Below are 21,735 nucleotides of genomic sequence, written 5' to 3'. Positions count from 1 at the left end.
GTGTCGTGCTGGGAAATCCCGCGATACTTCACTGCTCGCTCTCCGTCTGCCCCGCACTCGGCCATCTCCGGAGAGTTCGGCTGAGAGCGGCGTCTGACGGAGAGGTGAGTGTGAACAGGACGGCGGCTGCGTCTCATTACTGCTCCTAGACATGGAGGGAAAGTTACATGTCTGGGAAGCTGGAGCTCACCCCAAAACCCCATCTCGCCTGTAGTGCCAGGCCACGCCTTCTCCAGGTCCTCTGTGTGTCAGACCACGCCCTCCTACACCCCTCTTCTTTTGTAGCAGCTTTGGGGGTTCTTGAGTCATGTCCTATCTATGGTGGCAGGTCTGGCCAGCTGGCGCCATCCTTCTGGATTCTCACCACAGTCTGCTTGTCCCACCACAACCCCTTTTTACTCCTGACCCCCCTCTCAATACATGCTGGGGGTTGGGGCGGTTGTTTAGGCCACTGTTTCTCCATGCCCAGTGTCAGATCGGCCAGGGGAGAGGGGAGCAATGTACTTGGTGAACTGTGAGAAGGCTGCAATACTCACCACAGCCGATCCGCGGGGGCGTGCCAGGAGTCGGGCCTCCATCCTGCTCCAGATTTCAAGAAGAATTGACCTGGATAGCAGAAATTCCCCAAAAATCTAAACGGAGATGTGCAAGCTCCATGCAGAGGAATGGGACAGTGTCGGAACGTCTGCCGCATGTGAACGCACTCTTAGGCATCATGCACTCCTATATGTGTGTGTTTTGCGGACAGTGCAGCGCGCGCTGTCCGAATCTCTATGTCCGTCCTACAAAAACATCTAGAGCACGGCTTATTCTAGTCCATTGGCTGATCCACATCAGAATCCGGAAGTAACACAAAAGGATTTGGATGCAGAAAATCCCCTTAAAGGAGACTGCGGTGTGAACGCCCCCTTATGGTTCCACTCGGGTTTCTCCAGCGGAGTATAAGCCCTGCCCAGGTGCTATAGACGGCGGTATATCAGTGATGTTGTCTTTCTTCTCTTTTTACGTCTAGGCGCCATCATGGCAGACGCCGTCGATATAAGGTAAGAGATGATCTACTCTGCTGCCAGGTACAGGTTAAATACGTTTTTCCTCACCCCTCCTGATGAATGCCAACAAGCTCAGGTGTCAGCAACTACAACTCCCAGCATGCTAAAGTCACTTGTTTGGAGGTTCTGAGCACAGCCAAGCAAGTGTGCCTGCTGGGAGTTGTAGGTTGACAACAGCTGGAGGTTGCTGACTTCTGCCCCCCGAACCCTCTACCCACCTAGGGGTTTTCTGGTATTTTGATGCGTCCATGGCCTATCCCCAGTATAGGACGTCAGTATCAGACTGGAGGGGGTCTGACCCTTCCACCGATCAGCTGTTTGATGTTGCTGGCGAGTGCAGCTCTGCTCCCACTGAAGTGAATGCTGCAGTAACCGGCTCTGTCCACCGCACGATTCTGGCAGCAGAACTACCCCCAAACAGCTGGTCGGCACGGATGTGGGGTATTGGACCCCTTTCCCGATCTGATATTCATGGTAGGTCATCAATGTCAAAATACTTGTCAACATCTTTAACCCCTTCCTGATCCCCTTTTTTTTTCTTTTTCTTTTTTTTTTTACTTTTACTTTTTCACTGCCTTCCCGGAGCAGTAACTTTTTTATTTTTTAGTTCACAGACGTATAAGGCCTTGTTTTTTGTGGTACAAGTTGCGCTTTCTAATGTCACAATTTACTATTACATATGATATGGTGGGAAGCTGGAAACAATTACAATTGGGGCTGAATTGGGAAAGCAACACAAGTCCACCAGTTTTTTGTAATACTTAAAAATAAAAACTTGGGGGGGGGGGGGGATAATTAGAATTTTTGTTATTTTTTTTGAATATATTTTCATAAACTTTATTTTTTTGACTTATTTATCACTCATTTTTAGATCCCCTAGGAGACTTTAATATGTGATGGTCGGATCGTTTTTCCCATAGACTGCAATGATTTAACATTGCAGCCTATGGGAGATTCAATATGTTCCTAGGCAGCTCTACCACAGGCAGGGCCTTATAGGAACTTCACTATGACAGGCCTCAGAGCGTTCAGAGGCTTCTATAACAATCAAAGGGTGCAGCGCCTCAGGAATAATCCGCTCGGATGCCCTGGTCAAAGTCTGTAATTGGTGAGCGCTATGGCCTCCTCAAAGATTGCCAAGCACAGCGCCATACATTCTATAGTGGCTGTACATGGTATTGCAACCCTGGCCCATTCACTTGAACAGAACAGGTCATGTGATCACTGAATCTGACATCGCCGGCCTAGGAGGAAGCCACAATGCTCACCGGCAGACCCTTCAAACAGCGAATCGGCTGGGGTGCCAGGAGTCGGACCCCCACTGATCAGATATTAATAACCTTATCCCAAGGATAGGCTCTCAAAATTCTTCTCCTGGAAAATCCCTCAAGGATGCAATTCACTGATTCTTAATTTCCTTTTTTTTGGGGGTGACGTTCCAGGGCCCTTGACAGAGATGCTGCAGAAACTCTTTTGCGGATATTTGTCGTAACCGCTTGGCTGTACAGGGTGGAATCATTTTTGTTTCTCTTTTAAGCGAGGACACGATCCAGATTATCGCCGTGAAGAGAGAAACCGGTCTGGGCCTGAGCCTCATGAAAGGCGTTAGCACAACCGAAGGACCCTTAATCCAGATTAAGCATCTTATTCCTGGCGGAGACTGTCACAAGGTCAGCGTCCGAAATACTCCAGCAGCTTCGCCATGAAGTGTCGCCCCCTAGTGCTCCTGTTTGGTATAGTGGTTGACAATGCAGAACTTGGACGTGTGCAGATTTTTCCCTCCTCTGACCATCTGCATCGTAGACGCACAACTCTCTACGACCCCCCCCCCCCCCCTCCCTATTTCTGGTCATCACAAGGTCGTTCATACCTTTTGTCTCTTTTAGGATGGACGATTAAGACCCGGAGACCAGCTCCTCTCTGTGAATAAGGAACCGCTGGTTGGCGTCTCGTGCCAGGAGGCCAAAAGCATATTAAATAGAGTAAAATTAAGGTAGCGTGCCGCTGTGCCTTCTCTAAGTGGTCAGATTTTGGGTCGGCCATTCATCCCAATGGCCGCCGTGTAACACGATAATATGTCTGGTTGGCTGCAGGTTCACCAGGGGATCTTCGAAGGCAGCTCCTTTATTAAAGGGGTTGTGTATGATGCGCTAGCCCCTTTAAAGGGAACCCATCACCTTAAAAAACGCATATAAAACCGCAACCATTACCTTATAGTAGCCCCCAGGCTGTTATTAATCACGAGTTTCATCCGGTAATCTGATGCTCCATAGATTGGAAAAAAAACAATGTTTTAAGCGCCATCAGCGCCATCTTGCCGGTCAGCTTGAAGTCAAGGGGGCAGCGGCTTCCTAGCTTCAAGTCAAGGTAAGCACGTCCCCTGGTGTGTGATTGACATCCTGCAGTGCGACCGGGATCGCATAAGTCTCGCGCATGCGCGGTGCGCCGCTGAATCCCGGCTAACAGCGGCAGCTGGAGACAGCATCACGCTTAACCAAGGAGCGCACCGTGCATGCGCAAGACTTAGGCGGTCCCAGCCGCACTGCAGGCTGTCAATCTAATAAAAGAGGGGACGGTTAGGGGGCGTGCTTACCTTGACTAGAAGCTAGGAAGCCGCTGACCGGCAAGATGGTGCTTAAAACATAGTTTTTTGAATCTATGGAGCATCAGATTACCGGATCAAACACATGATTATTAACAGTCTGGGGGCTACTATAAGGTAATGCTGGCGTTTTTTTGTGCGTTTTTGAGGTGACAGGTTCCCTTTAAACATTGACCAGTTCGTTCTGCTGATTTTTGCTATACTGTCCCAATATCTAATGAAAAAAATCTACGTATTGGAATCTATTTCCGGTTTGGGCTAAACAACAGAGGGGAGAGAAGGCTCAGGCGGTTGGTTTTCACATGCACAGTCTTTTGCCCCCAGGGTTTGGCAGTGGCTTACTTCTGCCCCCCCATTTACTACAGAGGCACGCATGTGCATGTACCGCGTACGAGGGGTCGGCCAACCACCTGTGCTGCTGTGTATGGGCAGCTTGTGCTGACGGATGTGTTTTATCACTGCAGGAAAGGCTCCTTTTGGGATATCTCCTTTATCAGACCCGAAGGAGAACACCATGACGCTGTATTATCTGCAGCAAAGACGTCTTCTACACCAGACGCCACTAGCTGTGACCTACCTGTAAGTACTGTCCCCCCGCGGTCTACGTGCTCTTGTGATGTGGCGCAGAGATCTGCAGGTGTCGCACACAGGAGGCCAAACATGGGATCCCCAAAAATGCATTAGACTGAATAAACTGTGTCTGAAACAGCTGCCAGGACCGCCTGCTCCGTATTCGACACCCCTCATCCCCATGATCAGCTCAGCAACCAGAACCACACGTTGTGTAGCAGACGGAGCTGGTTACCATTCACTTCAATGTAATGCAATGACCATCTCTGTCCACTACACAATGGATGGCGCTGTGTAGTTCCAGGTGACACCTGATTTGGTGGGGGATGCGGAGGGGTGGACCCCTACCAATCTGATATTGATGGCCTTTTCTAAGGATAGGCCTTCGGAATCAAAATCCTGGATAACCCAATTAAAGGGAACGTGTCACATTGAACATGGTGTCTGAGCTGCAGGCAGCAGGTTATAGAGCAGGAGGAGCTGAGCAGATTGATATATAATTTTGTGGGAAAACATTCAGTATAACTTGTATTTAATTCATCTAAATCCCTGATTCTTCTGGGCTGTGAAGTCCAGGAGGCGGTCCTATCAGTGATTGACAGCTATCTCTGTATACACAGTCATAGAGGGCAGGCTGTCAATCACTGATAGGACCGCCTCCTGGACTTCACAGCCCAGAATGAGGAGGGATTTAAATGGATAATTTACATGTTATACTGAATTTGCACCCATAAAACTATACATCAATCTGCTCAGCTCCTCCTGCTCTATAACCTGCTGCCTGCAGCTCAGACACTATGTGCAATGTGACAGTTTCCCTTTAAGGTGGCCTACACCTTAGGGGAGTAAGCCACTAAAAGATGCCTCTGGTGGCAGCTTGTCTCCCATGAGAATAAAGGATCAGGCATGTTGAAATCCAGCAGCTCCACCATTATGATGCTATGAGTTTGGGTCGGAGGAGCAGTGTTCGGTCCGGGAAATGCAAACATCACACCGAGCATGATTCCTGGACCGAACACGCTCGTGTGAACCTGGCCTTAGAGTGGTCTTGGGAGTATTTGCTTTTTTACATTTATAGTAATTATTACGCTTTCCTTCTGTACTCTATCTGAGCAGAGCCACAGTGGATGTATAACGGAGCGGCGTACAGATGGGAGTAGGTCGGACGCGTGTGTGTCAGGTAACCTTCTCACTATTATAATGCTTTACTTTTACTTCCATCCTCTACAGAACACAACGTAATATGGGCTTTACAAGATGCAGGCATTGATTTAGAAAAGGTGGATAAAAGGCGACGGTAAAGAAAGTCTGTGAGCGCCAAGACGAGTGCCAAGTAATGGAGCCACGTCATCAACCTGTAAAATCAGACCAGATTGGCCTTCTATGGCCGCAGCGTGCGTTCAGTTCAAAGGAGTTTTCCCAGACTTGATGACCTAGCCTCTGGATAGATCATTAGTATCTAATCGGTGGGGGTCCGACACCCGGGATCCCAGCCGATCAGCTGTTTGAGAAGTAGCACTGCAACCTTCTTACTGCTCACCAACCATGTATAGTGGCTGTGCTTGGTATTGCAGCTCAGACCCATTCACTTCTATAGGGCTGAGCTGCTCCTAGGTCACGTGACCGATGAACATGTTGTCACTGGCCTAGGAAAGTTAGGATAGGTCATCAGTATAAAAGTCTGGAAAAACCCCTTCTAAGGTACATTGAGAGAAGTTGGACACCCGATAAGCTGTGACATGTTAGAGGCAACCACTGCTGTGCCACGCCATGTCTGCAGTTCTTATAGAAATGCATGTGCGTGGTACAGAAACAAGCCCTTCTAGGCGAATGGAACCGATTTCCAGATGCAGAAGTTCCTGCTGCATTAGGGTCCGTTCACACGGATGTATGTTGACTTTGGCATGTAGTCCACAAACATTCTGCAGATGAAAATGAAATCTGGAAGAAGAAGTAACATGCTACTTTTAGTAACGCACACCCCGATTGTATCTACAGTTCCTCTTCACGGACGCAACCAGCAAAGGCCGATTTCTCTCACTTCTGGGGTCCGACTCAAAGTAGAAAAACTAGAGATGGTAAGTGAGTGTTATCAAAGGGGTTGGCCCATCCGGGAGATTGATGGCATATCGCTAGGATATGTCTGTCGTCAGTGTCGGATAGGTGTGGGTCGCACCCCTGGGACACACTCCTGTCTAGAGAATGGGACCCCTATAGTGAAGGAGAGCGCAGCATATTCTCCATTCATTGCTATGAAATTTCTGAAAATGGCAGGGTAAGCGTGCTCAGCTATTTTCGCAAGTCCCTTAGTGGTAAATGGAGAGTGCACTGCGCAAGTGCAGCCACCTCTCTGTTCACCGCTATGTGACTGTCAGAAATAGCTGAGGGCGGCCGCGCAGGTGCAGCTGCTCTCTCATCACTTCAGGTGTCCTGTTGGTATCCTGGCGACATGCCATCAATGTCCCAGATGGGAATACCCATTTAACCCACTATCATTGCAGCTACTGTCTAGCGCCTTCATCCCCTGGGAGCCCTCCATCACCCACCAGCTATAATTAGCAGCCTGCTTCCTTTCCATGCTGACAGAGAGAGGGCCGTCAGTTATGGCTAATAGGGTACGCTCCCGGCTCATGAATGACTGGACACATGGCGCACAGTAGCATACTGCATGCACTTTAAGGGCACCTTTAAACAGCGTCTTTTGCCGCCAGAATTTTAGTTTGGATTCTGTCCGAAAATTCCGCCAGCTGCGCCTCCCATGCTGCCGTTCACGCGGCCAGTGTTTGAAAACAGCAACCGCGCCAAGAAGGGACACGTCCCTTCTTAGTGTGGGGTCCAGACAGAGGCCCTGAAAGTTTCTTCTGCGGAATATGTGGCGGCTTTTCCCTCTGCAAAATCCGCCGTGTGAACATACCCTTGGGGTACAGCCACATGTGGCGTGTAGATTGCGGATTTTCCACAGTGGATTTGTGTGGGAGGTCTGCAGTGGCAGCAACGTGGATGATATTTTAAAAGAATCTCATCCACACGCCGTGAAAAAGTTCCCCAACAGAATCTGCAGTTTACAGCCTTAGGTGCAGATTCATTGCAGATTTTCATGCACAAAAAGCCGCCACATGTGCCCGTACACATAGGTTTGTTACTTGATTTTTGTGGGCAGCTATACCCACCTCTGCTTATTGGATTATTATAGAGGTCACGTGATATTATAACCTATATTCTATGTGACATGGCCTCGACAGGCACATCATTATGTCGTTTATTTTTAATTTTTTTTTGTGCCTAGGCTCTCGGGTATCTTGGTATTACCCTGACCGAGGAACAGAAGCAGCTGATGAGAAGCCACATGGACCTGGATGCCCACCAGACAGTGTGTTTTGGAGGTAGTTCCTTTATAGTACATGACAGATGAGAGTCTGCAGTGACTTGTGCACGTTGTGATCAGATTGTGTGAGGCCTCCTGCTGCATCAAAGCCACCTCACCCAGGTGGGCTCCTACATCACACAGCGTAGAACCGGAAGACTTGCACTAGTGAAAGTTTGCACGTTAATGCATATTGCCCTACATCCACAGCTCTCTTCTCTTCACATGCCCAACCATGGGGAACGGCGATTGCACTTCTCCCTATCATAGAACCCCTCATCGCGTTCATCGCTGATCGCGGCATCTGAGATTAAAAATGAGGTCTTTCAGGGGTTAATCAGTTAAAAAAAAATAATAATGCTCTCCTTATTCATTTGAGCGTGAAGAGGCCACCGCAGCCATCTTGATTGAAGATCCCGCATGTAGATCTATGCGCTGGCCAGTGTAGATTTCAGCGCAGGATCTTCAATCAAGATGGCCACAGCGGCTTCTTCACGCTCAAATGGATAAGGTGAGTATCTTTTTTTTTTTTTTTACGCCATTTCAGGGAAGCACAAGGAGATTCGACTTCGCTGCGAATCGAATTTTCACAGAATTTCAGATCGAAGTCCACTTCATATACTTCTATTCCCTCAACCCTACTGAAGATAGTTCCTGATGACATTGGCTGGATGTTTGGGGTCGTTGTCCTGCTGCAGAATACATTTTTGCTATTAACACTTCTATTTCTGAAAGCATTCTTAGGCCTCTTGTACACAAATGTTTTTTGGTCCGTATAGGGAACCATTCATTTCAGTGGGTCCACAAAAAAACTTAATGTGCTCTGTATGCATTCAGTTTCCGTTCTGTTTAAAGATAGAACATGTCCTATTCTTGTCCGCATTACGGACAAGGATAGTACTGCTCTATCAGGGGCCAGCTGTTCCGTTCCGCAAAAAGACGGAATGCACACGGACATCATCCGTATTTTTTGCGGATCGCAAAATACTGAAAAAGCCATGCGGTCATGTGCCACAGGCCTTACTTTGCAGCATTTTTTCCACACTCGCCTAAAACTTTGGCTTTGCAGACATTGATTTGGGGCTTCCCCTCTCCAGATCGTAAGTTTTTTTTAAAGAGAACTTGTCATCAGCTGTTCCCAGACATTTCCAGGTTGAGGAGATGTGAGAGGAGTGGAGACTGGTGACCAGTTCACATCAGGCATTCCATTCTTCTGTTCCATAACACGAGGGGCACCCGTGACGCCCGACAGTCCCCTTTGAGTATAATGGGATCCACGTGATGTCCATCAATAAAGCTGTGCTATTTTGTCTGACACTTTTTACGGAGTCGGACATTATTACTCATATGCCATGATTAATATTTTATTTTCTTATTCTGGTACTACCACATGTGATCTATAGTTGTATCTTCACCTAGATGAGTCTTATGTGGGTTACGTGTTACTCTCCTGCCGTTTTCCTCTGTGTGGTAGACTTTGTTCAAGCGGCCAAAGAGATGTTGAAGCTGCAGTTAGAAGATTCCGATTTTGGACCGTACATAATGACGGATGACCCTGATGACACACGCTCTGTAGATGACGTCACAAGTCAGGTAACGTGTCTTTTTTGCGGTATCGCTGTGCCTTGATGGACTTCCTTTATGGTAGAAGGTTTCTTCCCTGTTGATGTTATCCATGCTGGAACCGGAGAGCAAATGTTCACTTTCCCTGCAGCTCCACCGCAAGGGAAATGAAGTATTACACAGTTCTTATGAAATCTGTGTACTGTCCATGTAATGCGCTGACATGATAGATCTTCCAGAGCGAGTGATCCTCTTTGTAGCATCTTCCCCTATATTTACCTAATGGGAAGATGCAGATTCTGGACGGGGGACCTCTTTCCTCCCAGCTGCAATCAGTGCATTAGACTTTGAATGGAGCTATAAGGAGAGCGCACTTGACTTCCGCTCCATTCAAACTCCTCTTGCCGCTGGGGGGGTCTTTTTTCTGTTGATCACTGGGGACATCTTAAGGGTTGAACCCCCACCAACCTAGTATCTATTACCTATCCAGTGAGTAGCTGATAAAGGCTTACTTCTTTATAAGCATGGTCAGATATTGTGGGCAGCTCATTAATGATATTGGCCACGTCTGACCTGACTCACCAGATTTGGTGAGAGATGATCCAGGGGATTATGGAAGGTTTCACAGCGCTCAGAGCTATGGATTTGGGTGCCTCGGTTAGGGTCCCAACCCATTACATACCATACAGACATGAACTTGAGGACTTCCTATAGAGGCGCGGTAGATACAATGCTTTATTAAAGTTCAATGAAGGCGACATCTACCTGTGACTTTTTGCCCAAAAGGCCTTTATCAAGTACTGCTGCAGAGGAGAATCACATGGTGCAGCGGAGGGATGACTAATCTCTGAGAAGGCGCCTTAGCTTGGTGGTTATTCACCCCTCCGCCGCACCTTTTATTTCTCATCTGTACCAGCAGTGGCAAAAGTGTTTGATAAAGGTCTTTTGACCGAAGCATCACATGTAGATGTCGCCTTCATACAGCTTTAATAAAGCACCGTCTTTACTGAGTTTCTATATGGAGTCCTAAAGTTCATGTTCTTGGGGATTGTGGGAAAGGAGATAATTATTGGGGAAAAAAAGAACCTACGTTTTCAGGAACATTTTTATATTTTAGGCCCGTTCAATTATTCTGTCTGATGCAGATGACCTAAATCACCCGAGGAGAGACAAGGATGAACTATATGACCAGATTCGAATTCTGCAGGTAAGTGGTAAACCAGCAAAAACTTTACCAGTCTAATCACCAGTGTGGACCACCCCTCTGTTTTGCACAGGCCGATGCACTCTGTATGGGGTCTCCATACATTTGCATATTGTCAGCAGCACATTTACTTTTCTACACGGGGAGATGTGCGACCAGTAACAATGATATCGGCCTTGTGCATCCTGCACTTTCCTCGGTTCCCATTATAGAAATGCCTAACTTGTCCGCAATAATAGGAGATGTTCTTTCATTTACCTAACGGCCGAACGAAGGCCCTGTCAAAATTAATGGGTCTGATTGAGATCCGCAAAAAATGCAGGTCGGACGCTGACCGGAAATATGGCTGTGTGCATGAGGCCTAATAGAGATTTTGTTAATGGTACTCAACATAAATCGTGTTCTCCCTTTTCTCAGGAGCAGCTCTTAGAATCTGAAAGGCGCAACGGTCAGCTTTCTGCCGAGCTTTGTAATGTGCAAAAGGTAGGTAGGTATTATGAGATGGGGGAACCTGGAATGGGTTCCCAAAATTTTAAATAAGAAATAAATATCATTGAGGTTTCCTCCTATTCTTTTCAGCTTTTTCTTCACTATAGCTGATTCTGGGTAATCTCTCTGACAACCAATATGGTCATCATGGCAGCATCCAGAGGCGTTGTCACCTAACCTCCCCAAAACCCTGAAAGACGACCAGGGCTAGGTACACGGCAGCATGGACGCAGTAGGGATGTCGGTGCATGAAAGTGCATGGTTTCCATGTCATCCGTGCAGTCGTTTTTTGGTGTTTGGACAGCTTGTTTGTTCCTGCTTGATTTCCATGCAATTATCTATTTATAATAATGGACGGCGGCTGCTGTTCTGGAGCCTCAGTTGTGAACACATGGATATATGCACCACAGCGTATTTTTAAAGGTCTACGCCACCTTAACCCCCACCCAGTATTCTGCCCACATCTCCAAAACCACCCTAGAGATAACCTGAAGACGAATGTGTGGTCTCACCACAGTGCCCGGGCTGATGAAGAAGATACTCCCAAATCCTCATAGAAGACCATCCTAACATCTATGAATCTATAAAATTCAGTGGGTAGTAATACCACTTGAGGTGACTTAAAGGGACACTTTGGTCAGAAACAGGGAATTTTTGAACTTTTTTAAGAATTGTGTCTTCTTTTTTTTTTTTTTTTTCTTTTTCAATTTCAGCAGTGCTCTAATCTTGAACATTAAATATTGTCAACACAGATATACAATTCCTATGTAGATGGGTAACCCATTGTCAGTCTACTGTTGCTGCTAGTGTAATGGTAAAATAGTAGAATTAGGATGACAGCAGGACATCTCTATTCTCTGGAGATGCCTTGATAAATATGGCCACTTAAGAGCATTGCACTTATCGGTGTAATGTATGGTGCTTTGTGTCATTACAAAGGGGGTCCCTCTCTCTGGCCGCAGTGATGGCCTGGCTGAGAGAGTTAAGTGTCTGCTAAAAGTCAAAAGAGGAAGTTAAAGAGCAAGGACAGGAAGTACATGGAGAGACTTCAAAAAATTATATCTAGAAAACCGTCCACCTGTTTCTTATTAAAAAATAATAAAATTAAATAGAAAATTCAATATGTAATTGAAAAAATGTAGGAAGTGACCCTTTATTATTAACCTCTTCTCTTTATTTTTTACTAATGTATTAAGTTGTTTGTCCTGTATAGGAAGCCAAGGCGGCCATTGATGAGACCAGAGCGCTTCGGAACAGAATTCACCTAGCAGAAGTGGCGCAGAAACAAGCACGCGGCATGGAGGTGGACTATGAAGAAGTTATCCATCTTCTGGAAGCTGAAGTCATGGAGCTCAAAGCCCAACTCTCCGATCATTCTGGTCCGGCTCATGTAAGCTCCAGTACGGTAGTTGTGCCCCCGAAATCGACAGCCGCACATCCCTGGCAATGGGATTGTTTGTAAAGGGCATCTATCCCCTCTATGTAACAAATGGTAATGCACTCTAGTCCAGTTTAACATCATCACCACTATACCTTTGTTATGGATATCACAGTTTCTTATTGGCAGAAAATGATTTTTTTTATATGCTAATTAGCCCTCCAAGTGCCTGGCAGGGCATGATTATTGGTGGCAGGAGCCCAAAACCTGCCATTAGCAAGTGCCCAAGCCTGCCTCTTCTCAAGTTCCCAGTGCAGCCCCTTGCGCCCTCATCTGCGACGTCACAATCTGCAGAAAACTCTGCTGCTCTGCACATTCCGGTAAGACACATGATGACCAGACAGGTGGAGTTTTGTACAGATCCTGACTACGCAGAGGAGGGAGTGGACCTGAAGGCGCAAGCGGCAGCACTGAGAACTTACAGACAGGCTTGATGTAGGTGGGCTTGGGCACCTGCTAGAGGTCCTGCAACCATTAAAGGGGTTGTCCGGGTTCAGAGCTCAACCCGGACGTATCTCCTTCTTCACCCAGGCAGCCCCTCTAAGTGAAGCATCAGGAGCATTTCATGCTCTCCTTGCCTTGCGCTCCATTGCACAGGACAAGGGCTGTTTTGTTTATATTTTTACACTGCTAGGTGGAGGCTTCTGCCTAGCAGTGTTCCCCGGTGACATCACTGGCACTAATGGCCGGGCTTTAGCGCTGCCCTAGCCTGTTTTACAGGCTGGGACAGCGCTAAAACCCACCCATTATTGTCAGTGACGTCACCGGGCTCACTGCTAGGCGGAAGCCTCCACCTAGCATTCCCATAGTGAGACCCGGCACGTCCCCGGATCTGCTGAAAAAGCCCTTGTCCTGCACAATTCAGGGCAGGGCAACCGATGCTCAACTCAGAGGGGCTGCCTGGGTGAAGAAGGGTTTATGTCCGGGTTCAGCTCTGAACCCGACAACCCCATGCCCCGCCAGGCACTTGCAAGGCTAATTAGGACAAGCTTCATTTTCTGCCGATTGGAAACTGCAATATCCATAACAGAGGTATAGTTGTGATGATAGTGACCTGAATTAATGTATTCGCATTTATCACGCACTGGAAATCGGGGACTACATTTATTGTCGCACTTTTAACCCCAGCATTGTGATCCCTCAGGGCTCTTATTAATATAAAGCTATTGAGTTTCTTTGATAATGCACAGTTATTTATATGGAATGGTAGAACATTTTACATTACAGCTGAAAGGGGGCATTTACTAAGACTGTCGATTATACATAAGTCTTAATCCCTCTGTGCTGCTGGTGGATGCGCCAAAGTTATGTAGAGGCGCAGGCCTTGCTGGCATAGTTTAAGTCTATTTTCCACGCCATAAACTGTTGTGGCAAAATGATGAATGAGACGGGCCGGCAGGCTCGGCCACTTCCCCACCCACTCCACGCCCTCTTTTGCCGCCACCTTGCAAAAGTGGCGTGTGCGGGGGAAAAGTCACAGATTTTGTCACAAAACACCTTTGCAACAAAATCTACAACATAATTACACTAAAAAGTGGCATAGCATACAACAAATGATGGCCTAAGTGTTTAAAGGGGTTGTCCAGCAAGGAAAAATAGTAAGTAAAGTGCTGACAATGGTGTAAAAATGCACTCCTGTTCCTCTGCCTACAACATCCCCTATGGTTTCCACTTCCTGGTCCAGGCTCATCACACCGGAAATGGCAGAAGCTGACTGTCACTGGCCGCAATGGTGACTCACCATTATTATTATTTTTTATTTTTTTACACCCCAAAATTTTGCCAAGCTGAATAGCCTCTTTAATGAGGTTGTCTTCACTCCATATTGCTAGGATATGCTACCAGTGTCAGGTCTCCTCTGAGAACGCAGTGCCTAAACTGAAGAAAAGCAATTTGTGCATGTGCGGCTGCCCTCCATTCATTTTTATGAAAATGCCAAAAATAGCTGGTCCGGCATTTCTAGTGGTTTCATAGAAGTGAGCGGAGCGATGGCCACACTTGGTGCTCTCACCATTTATTTCTATGGGACTACAGCCGTGCATGCACAGTGTGTTCTCCTTCACTATGGGTGCTCCTTTCTAGAGATAGGTGGGACCTGCACCTATCTGACATTGGTGGCATATACTAGCGAGATAGAGGTGAGACAACCCCTTTAAGTTACTGTATCATCTTGTGATATTGCAGTACAGAACTCCCCTTTCTTCTCTTGCATAGGACTGCATTCAGGATTTGAAACGCAGGATCACAGTCCTTGATTGTCAGCTCCGCAAGTCGGAAACCGCACGAAAGGCGTTTGAAATGTCTACATTGAAGCTGCTGCAGTTTGTGGAGGTAATTGCCATACGGCTATCTTTTGGTGCTAGCATGTTCTGATGAAGAGCTCGCATTCAGGCTCCTCAGTGTGGGCACATAAACAGGATGCTGCTGAGTGCCAGCGAGCCGTTATAATGGCAGCATTGTTCAGCTCGCTCCCATAGCACATGGGTGGGTAGGTGATATCAAAATGAGTGCTGGGGCAAACTGTAGGGGTTACCAGTGAGATTTCAACGTCCTTAGGCTGTGGTAAATGAGAGTTGGACTTGTCACACTTACACTATCACTCACATAAAATAGCTTTTTTGCAAAAGTGATGCGGCCATAATTACTGTCACTCTCCGAGTTAGGCCTCTTTCACACATTAGTGCTGACAAGATGGTTACTGGGTCATCCTTGAAGGATCTTTGTGTCCATTTTTTGCTCTCCATGTGTCATCCATATTCTATGGACACTGCTAGGCTAATCTAGCATCTCCTACCAATGGTCCACAAAAATGACTGACAGAACACGGATGCCTTCCGAATGTGTCAGTTGTTTTACCAGACCCATAGACTTCAGTAGAAATGTTTTGTCTGCCTCACGGACCAAAGTGCGCTGTCCATAGAGAACACCTACGGCATATACGCAAATTCACTGACGTGTAAAAGAGGCCTTAGGCTGGCCATGCCCATTAGGTCCCTGGTGGCTGGACGCTCATTTAGCCAACACCTATTGCTTCTGTGCTCCCTACCTGGTAGTGGCTCATCTGTCCAAGAACAAAAGGATTGGGCATGTTGAAATACAAGAGCCTGATCCTTCTGTTTCCTGACATCTGCTTTCAGAGGAGGGAGTTGGGAGACCCCCATACACAGATGGTCGGCCAGTCATGCTGTTATTGGTAGGTTGGGCTGACAATTTAATCTTTTCGGTCGTTTTCCACTGTGCAATTACTTTTATTACACACTAGACTATGGCGGCTGATATCGGCTTCTTATTCAGAAATCTGCCTGTGCTCTTCATATGGAGAAATACAGAAGTGTCAGTATTTTCCCTGCTTTGGCCCTCACCTATGTGTCTTACCCTGAGTATCATACTGATACTTCCTTGTGACAAGGCAACCAGGACATTAATTTTTTTTATATATGTGCCTAATGCTATACTGTATTTCTTCCCCTGCAGAATACGCAGGAGGCGCTGGTAGACAATTCAGGCTCCACATTAAGTCTTTGGTAAGAATTTGTGGCTCGTTTATATTCCAAAACTTCATCAAAGAACCTAAATGTGCAGCATCATCCCAAGTGTGCCTGCCCAATGTCCCTCCTGCCAGTCCCTCGGTTCATCTGGTTATCTGCAGTCCACTGTTGGGTACCAGTGGCCATACTACTCGTGTTAATGCAGGGGGAATAAATACTCAGCCCTTCTGTTCTCTAGTGAGTGACGGCTCAAGAGCTCCATGGCATTGACTTTCCCAAAAATGCATGGATTTCCCCTTTATTTTTTCTTATTGTCAACCTTTTTCAGTCCTTGTCCTCTGGGGCTCATCATAAACATGTCTTATACACACAATATTAACCCATCAGAACCCAAGAACCTTGGTCAGACTCCAAGCCAAGACCCTAAAGCAGCAAGGCAACAGCGGTGACCACTTTTAGGCCACATGCGTATGTTACTTACTATTTGTGGTCTGGCTAATAGTGGGCGACTACCATGTATGATGACTCTTATACAAACCATCTAATGCTTTATGAAAATCAATTTTCTGTATAATTTGTGCCTTACTTTGCTTTCCTCTCTCTGATTCCTTCTCGCAGTGATCATGCGCCAATGTTGGCTTCTCAAGTAAAAACTCTGGGGAAGAATAGACTGGGCGTCATGGCGGCTTTAGCAGCAGAAGCCAAGGAGCTGTCAGTATTTGTCCGGTCACTAATAGAAGCGGATTGTGAGTCTTTTGTAATTCTCATAATGTCAAATCCCTACATTACAACTTCAGTTGAGTCAGTTTGCATGAAGTCCCTGTTCTCACTAGGGTAGTCGCTCAGGTTTCTAGTTCTCTTGGTTGACCACATTAGCAGAACATGCTCCATAAGCTCTTCAGGAAGGAAAAAATACCTAAATGGGCATCTGTCAGCCGTTTTGTACCTATGACACTGGTTGACCTGTTGCATGTGCGCTTGGCAGCTGAAGTGTCACGGCTGAGGATGGGGAAAACCCTCAGCCGTGCGATGCCAGAAGATGTTAATGGATACTCAGCCAGAACAACAGAAATAGGGAGCAGGTCACCTCCTAATCGCATCCCTAATCTGACCCCGACTCCTAGCTGTATGAGCCGACCCTGATGGTAGGAGGGCTCATACTCCGGAACCTTGAAGTCCCTGCTAGCCCTCAGGGTGGCCCTAAACTAGGAGCAGGGTAAGACAACCTGTTCCTTCTGGACACGGAGGAACAGGAGTCTCACTGGCCAAGCTACAGGGAAAAGGGGAACACAAACAGTCCTATGGATATGGCAGGTGAACTGAACTAGTTCCACCTACCTGCCACAGCCTTGCTGACTGGATCCCTGTGCTGGCAAGCTGATCTCCACACAATATTAAATGAACCCAGCAAACACACATCCACACACAGGAACCCAGATCCATAGCTGCACCAAATAACAAAAGGAAAATATCAACTGAACATCACATAGACATAAACTTAACATCACATAAACATATTGTATAACAATTTATGACCACAAGGGTGGCCCTCACTGGCAGATGGTATATGGGACCAGGAGAGTGCCTCCAGCTTACTACAAGGCTGGAGTACCCCTCAGACATAGGGTCTTAACTGAGGCTTTATAGCCCCTGTAGCCACACCCACACACAGACACACCCAGTGCACACAGACTAGGAAGGAAGTTTAACCCTTCCAACACCAGGGAAGGGAAGACAGCAACTAAAAGGGGAATACGCACAATAAACCCTGTGCACACCAGACAAGGAAAGTGCACACATAAACACACGTTGCCAAAGATAACCGCATGCATGGACAGCAAGCCGCCCAGCAACCAGCTCAGGCTGCTCCACTGCCCAACAACCACAAGTTGCCAGCGGCAACCACACGTGAGGCAAGATACTAGCCCTCACCTGTGGTTGACAACAATACCAGACCGCGGGCAAATGCATGCGGGTCCCAAGGAGTCACGACCATGACCATGGTCGTGACACTAAGGCATCTGTGTTGGTCCCATGTCCATATGTGCCCGCATCACTGAGATAAATTATATTTTAACATATGTAAATGAGCCTCTAGGAGCAACGGGGGCGTTGCTGTTACACCTATAGGCTCTGCTACTTTGATTGACAGGACCAGGTGTGATGACATCTTCACTGCCTGGCCCTGTCAAACAAAGTGTAGAGGGTGCGGCAGCTGCACAGAAATCGGCGCTTCTAGGAGTAACAACAACGCCCCGTTGCTCCTAGAGGCTTATTTGCATATATTAAAACTAAATTTTTCTCAACAATGCGGGCACATGTGAACATGGGACCAACACAGATGCCTTCAGCTGCCAAGTGCACATGTAACAGGTCAGCCAGTGTCATAGGTACAAATCTGGTGACAGATGCCCTTGAACCCCTAGGCTTCCAGCACCGTACATATACAGCACTGGGAGAGTTTTTAAACGTGGCGCCTGCTCCTGCGTGCACCTGGTCCCATAGCTGGCGGGTCACTGTCATTTCAAACAGCAGAGGACCGGGGCTAATGTTTGCTACCGGCAATAATGCATCAAAGGCATTTAACCCTTTATATGCCGTGGTCATAGGTGACCACAGCATCTAAATGGCGAAAAACCCAAAAGTGAGTGCTTCTGGGTTAAGACCAGCTCCCCCGTGCGGTGATCAAAGAAGTAGGTCCTTTGTTCTAATACGCTGAGTTTCTCTGAAGAGACCCAGCGATAGGCAAACATGGCCGTGCTCGCACGTGCTGCAGGCGTCAAGGCTGGCAGATCTCTGCTGGTTCAAACAGCAGAGACCTGCTGCTAATTACCACGACCGGCAATAATGCTGATCGCGGTAACTAAAGGCTTTAGATGCCGTGATCAAGTGAGATTACGGCATCTAAATGCCCAAAAACCAGGAAGCTCGCGCTTCCGGAAGTGTTACCGGCATCCCATGCGGCTAATGGGGGTGCTCAGCCTCGCTGAAGAGGCTGAAAACATTCAAACCGCAATTCTTATTTTGGCCACCAGATGGCAGGCCAACATAAGAAATGAGCAATTCTCAGTAATAGGTCTAGTTTTAAAGTACATGATTGTTCAAAATTAAAAAAAATTTAATTGATTTTGTTGGCTCAAATAAAAGCATCAAAATCATTACAATTTTTTTTTTAAATATATATAAAAAATATAAAAGTTTAAATGTATAATAAAAAAATATCACCCCGACCGGAAACGCCCATACTATTAAAATATAAAAATGTTTCTCCAATACGGCAAATGGTGTAACAGAAAAAAAGCGTAAAAATTGGCAATTTGAAATTTTTTTCATTGCTTCTCTTACCCCCAAAAATGTAACAAAATGTGATAAAAAAAGTTACACACACTCCAAAATGGTATCAATAAAAACTACAGATTGTCCCGCAAAAAATATATAACTATAAAAAAGTTATGGGGGTCAGGATATGGTGATGTAAAAAAAAAAATTTAGTTTTTCAAAGTTTAAACTTATTTTTACACTATTTAGACATAAAAAACCTATACATATGGAGTATCGTTGTAATCGTACCGACCCAGAGAATGAACTGCATGGGTCAGTTTTGCCGCAAACGGAACGCTATGCGAACAAGACCCGTAAAACGGTGGAAGAATTGCGTTTTTTACCCAATTCCACCCCATTTGGAATTTTGGGGGTGGCATCGTATGCCATAATTAATGGTGGCATTGGAAAGTACAACTTGTCCCACAAAATATAAGCCCGCATAAGGCTAAGTGAACGGAAATATAAAAAAATTATGGCTCAAGGAACATAAGGAAGAAAAATGAAAAAAAAATCCGGTATCCTAAGGGTTAAAATTTCCAGCTTTGTAGTAGAGCCAGACAGTGGCCGTTCTTCTTGTTTTATAGTTGTCGGTGCATTGACCCGTTGTAAGTCAGTGGGATCCGTCAGGTTTCATTGGTGTCTACCCTGGGATGGATCCAGAACTGAGCATAGAAACTGAAAGGAAGTGTGAACAGAGCCTTAGCAACAGGACAAAACAGACCTCAGAATCTACCTCCATTATTCTCAGAGTATTCCTGATTAATGTGAGTATATCTCTCCTCAGGTCTTCCTTATGGATGGGAAGAAGCTTACACAGCCGATGGTATCAAGTACTTTATTAAGTAAGTAGTAGGAGTCACATCTGGCTGGAAATGGGTAAGGATATAATGTGCACATTACAAATATACACAGGAGAAAACTATGTCAGAGCATCTCCAGAATGGCCAGTCTTGAGGGTTGTTCCTGGTATGTAGTGATTAGTACCTACCAAAAGTGGTCCAAGGAAGGACAATTGGTAAGTGTCATGGGTGCCCATAGGGTCATGATGACCCTTGTCCACCAATAAAAGCACCTATAACAGACACATGAGTTTCAGAACAGGAACATAGAGCAATGGAAGAAGGCGACCTGGTGTGATAAATCACATTTTACATCATGTGGACAGCCAAGGGTGTGTGTCCTTTGTGCCATCTATTCTCCAGGTAAGCAATGGAAGAAGCCAAGCCAGCGGACGCAGTGTGATGCCCTGGGCAACGTTCTGCTGGAAAAACTTGGGTCCTGGCATCATGTGGATGTGATGCGTACCACCTACCTAATCCCTCTACAGACAGGTACATGGAGGCAGTATACTGTAATGTCAGAAGCATCTTCAGCCTGATAATACCCCGGCCACGCTGCAAAAACTATTCGGGAATGGCCTGAGGAACATCACAGAGTTCAAGATGATGACATGAACTCCAAGTTCTCCAGATGGCAATCTGAAGATCGTCTGAGGGATGTACTGGAAAACAATTCCGAGGAGGCCACACCAAGCAACTTGCAGGATGCCGCTAAAGTCTTGGCACCGGATACCACAGGACACCTTCAGAGGTCTTGGAAGTCCATGCCTCGATAGGCCAGAGCTGATAAGGCGGTGTGAGGGGGAGTGCACATTGTTCAGTAATCATCGCAGTGTTGTGTTATGTTGTCGTTCACTGTGACACATCAGGAGAATTTATTTTTTGTAGCACTTCTATAATTTTATCTCCCGTAATGGAATGAATTTCTTCTTGTCTTGCAGTCACGTTACAGAAGCCACATCATGGACTCACCCCGTCATCAGCGCATTGAACCAGAGCAGCCTGGAGGATGAAGCTGAGGATAGCCCTAGGGATTTCTTGGAGCTGGCTAGCTGTTGAAGTGTCCCCTTCTGATCTTTACCACAGGGTCACTTCAGGCATTTGTCTATTGGGGTCAGTTGTACAATTGTATATATTATTGACCTCTTAAGATTTTCTACTCCTAAATTTATATGAGAATGTAGCCATAGTGCAGTATTAGAGGACGGAAGCCATGTTCTTGCCCCTCTGCCTGCCTGATGTTGTAGTATATTAAGTTATAATTAGAAGTGTGCTAAATGTCTATGAATCTGGACTATTCGTATGAATTGCTGCCTTCATGTAGGCTGTAGATATGCTGAGAATGTCACCAATACTTTATAAACTGTCTTATAAATCATTGATTATCCTGCCTGGTTGTGTCCGAAGCTCATGAACGCCAATGTCATCTCCTCACACATCTCTGTGACATTATAGAAGATCATTTTTGACTAAGTTTCCAATTTTACATCATACTGCAAATAAGGAGAACATTGATTGACAGGCGGACCGCTGCAGCATTTACCTGTTTAGGTGCCACGATCAATACTGTATAGACGAATGTGTCCGGTCGGCAGGAGGGCTACCACTGATTGTAAGGATGACAACTCCAGCGTTCTCTCATGTTGCCATTCCATAGAGCAATATGGGAGCACCAGACATAGCCAAGCACTTGTAATCTCCATTCTCGTGATCAGCAGTAGCCCCAGCAGTCAGACACTTATCCTGTGGATAGGGAATAAGTGTAATTGGAGGACCCCTTTAAGGGGATGTTCACAGGGGTGCAC

General features: G+C 46.4%; 1 protein-coding gene across 1 annotated transcript; it reads left to right on the top strand.

Annotated features, from left to right (window-relative positions):
* Positions 1-10: 10 nt before the first annotated feature.
* STXBP4 (syntaxin binding protein 4) lies at positions 11-21,320 on the top strand. Its single transcript, XM_044297253.1, has 17 exons — positions 11-104; positions 1,013-1,043; positions 2,587-2,719; positions 2,936-3,042; positions 4,116-4,230; positions 5,338-5,401; positions 6,220-6,299; positions 7,508-7,604; positions 9,060-9,178; positions 10,266-10,355; positions 10,770-10,835; positions 12,055-12,231; positions 14,494-14,610; positions 15,754-15,803; positions 16,386-16,513; positions 19,876-19,933; positions 20,872-21,320. The coding sequence occupies exons 2-17, from the start codon at positions 1,021-1,023 to the stop codon at positions 20,987-20,989; spliced, it is 1,542 nt and encodes a 513-aa protein (XP_044153188.1). The 5' UTR covers positions 11-104; positions 1,013-1,020; the 3' UTR covers positions 20,990-21,320.
* Positions 21,321-21,735: the final 415 nt, after the last annotated feature.

The sequence above is a fragment of the Bufo gargarizans genome, chromosome 6 (genome assembly GCF_014858855.1).
Source record: "Bufo gargarizans isolate SCDJY-AF-19 chromosome 6, ASM1485885v1, whole genome shotgun sequence".
Classification (NCBI taxonomy): Eukaryota; Metazoa; Chordata; class Amphibia; order Anura; family Bufonidae; genus Bufo; species Bufo gargarizans.
The sequence above is the reverse complement of the archived record's forward strand: the minus strand, read 5'-3'. Positions and strand labels throughout refer to the sequence as shown.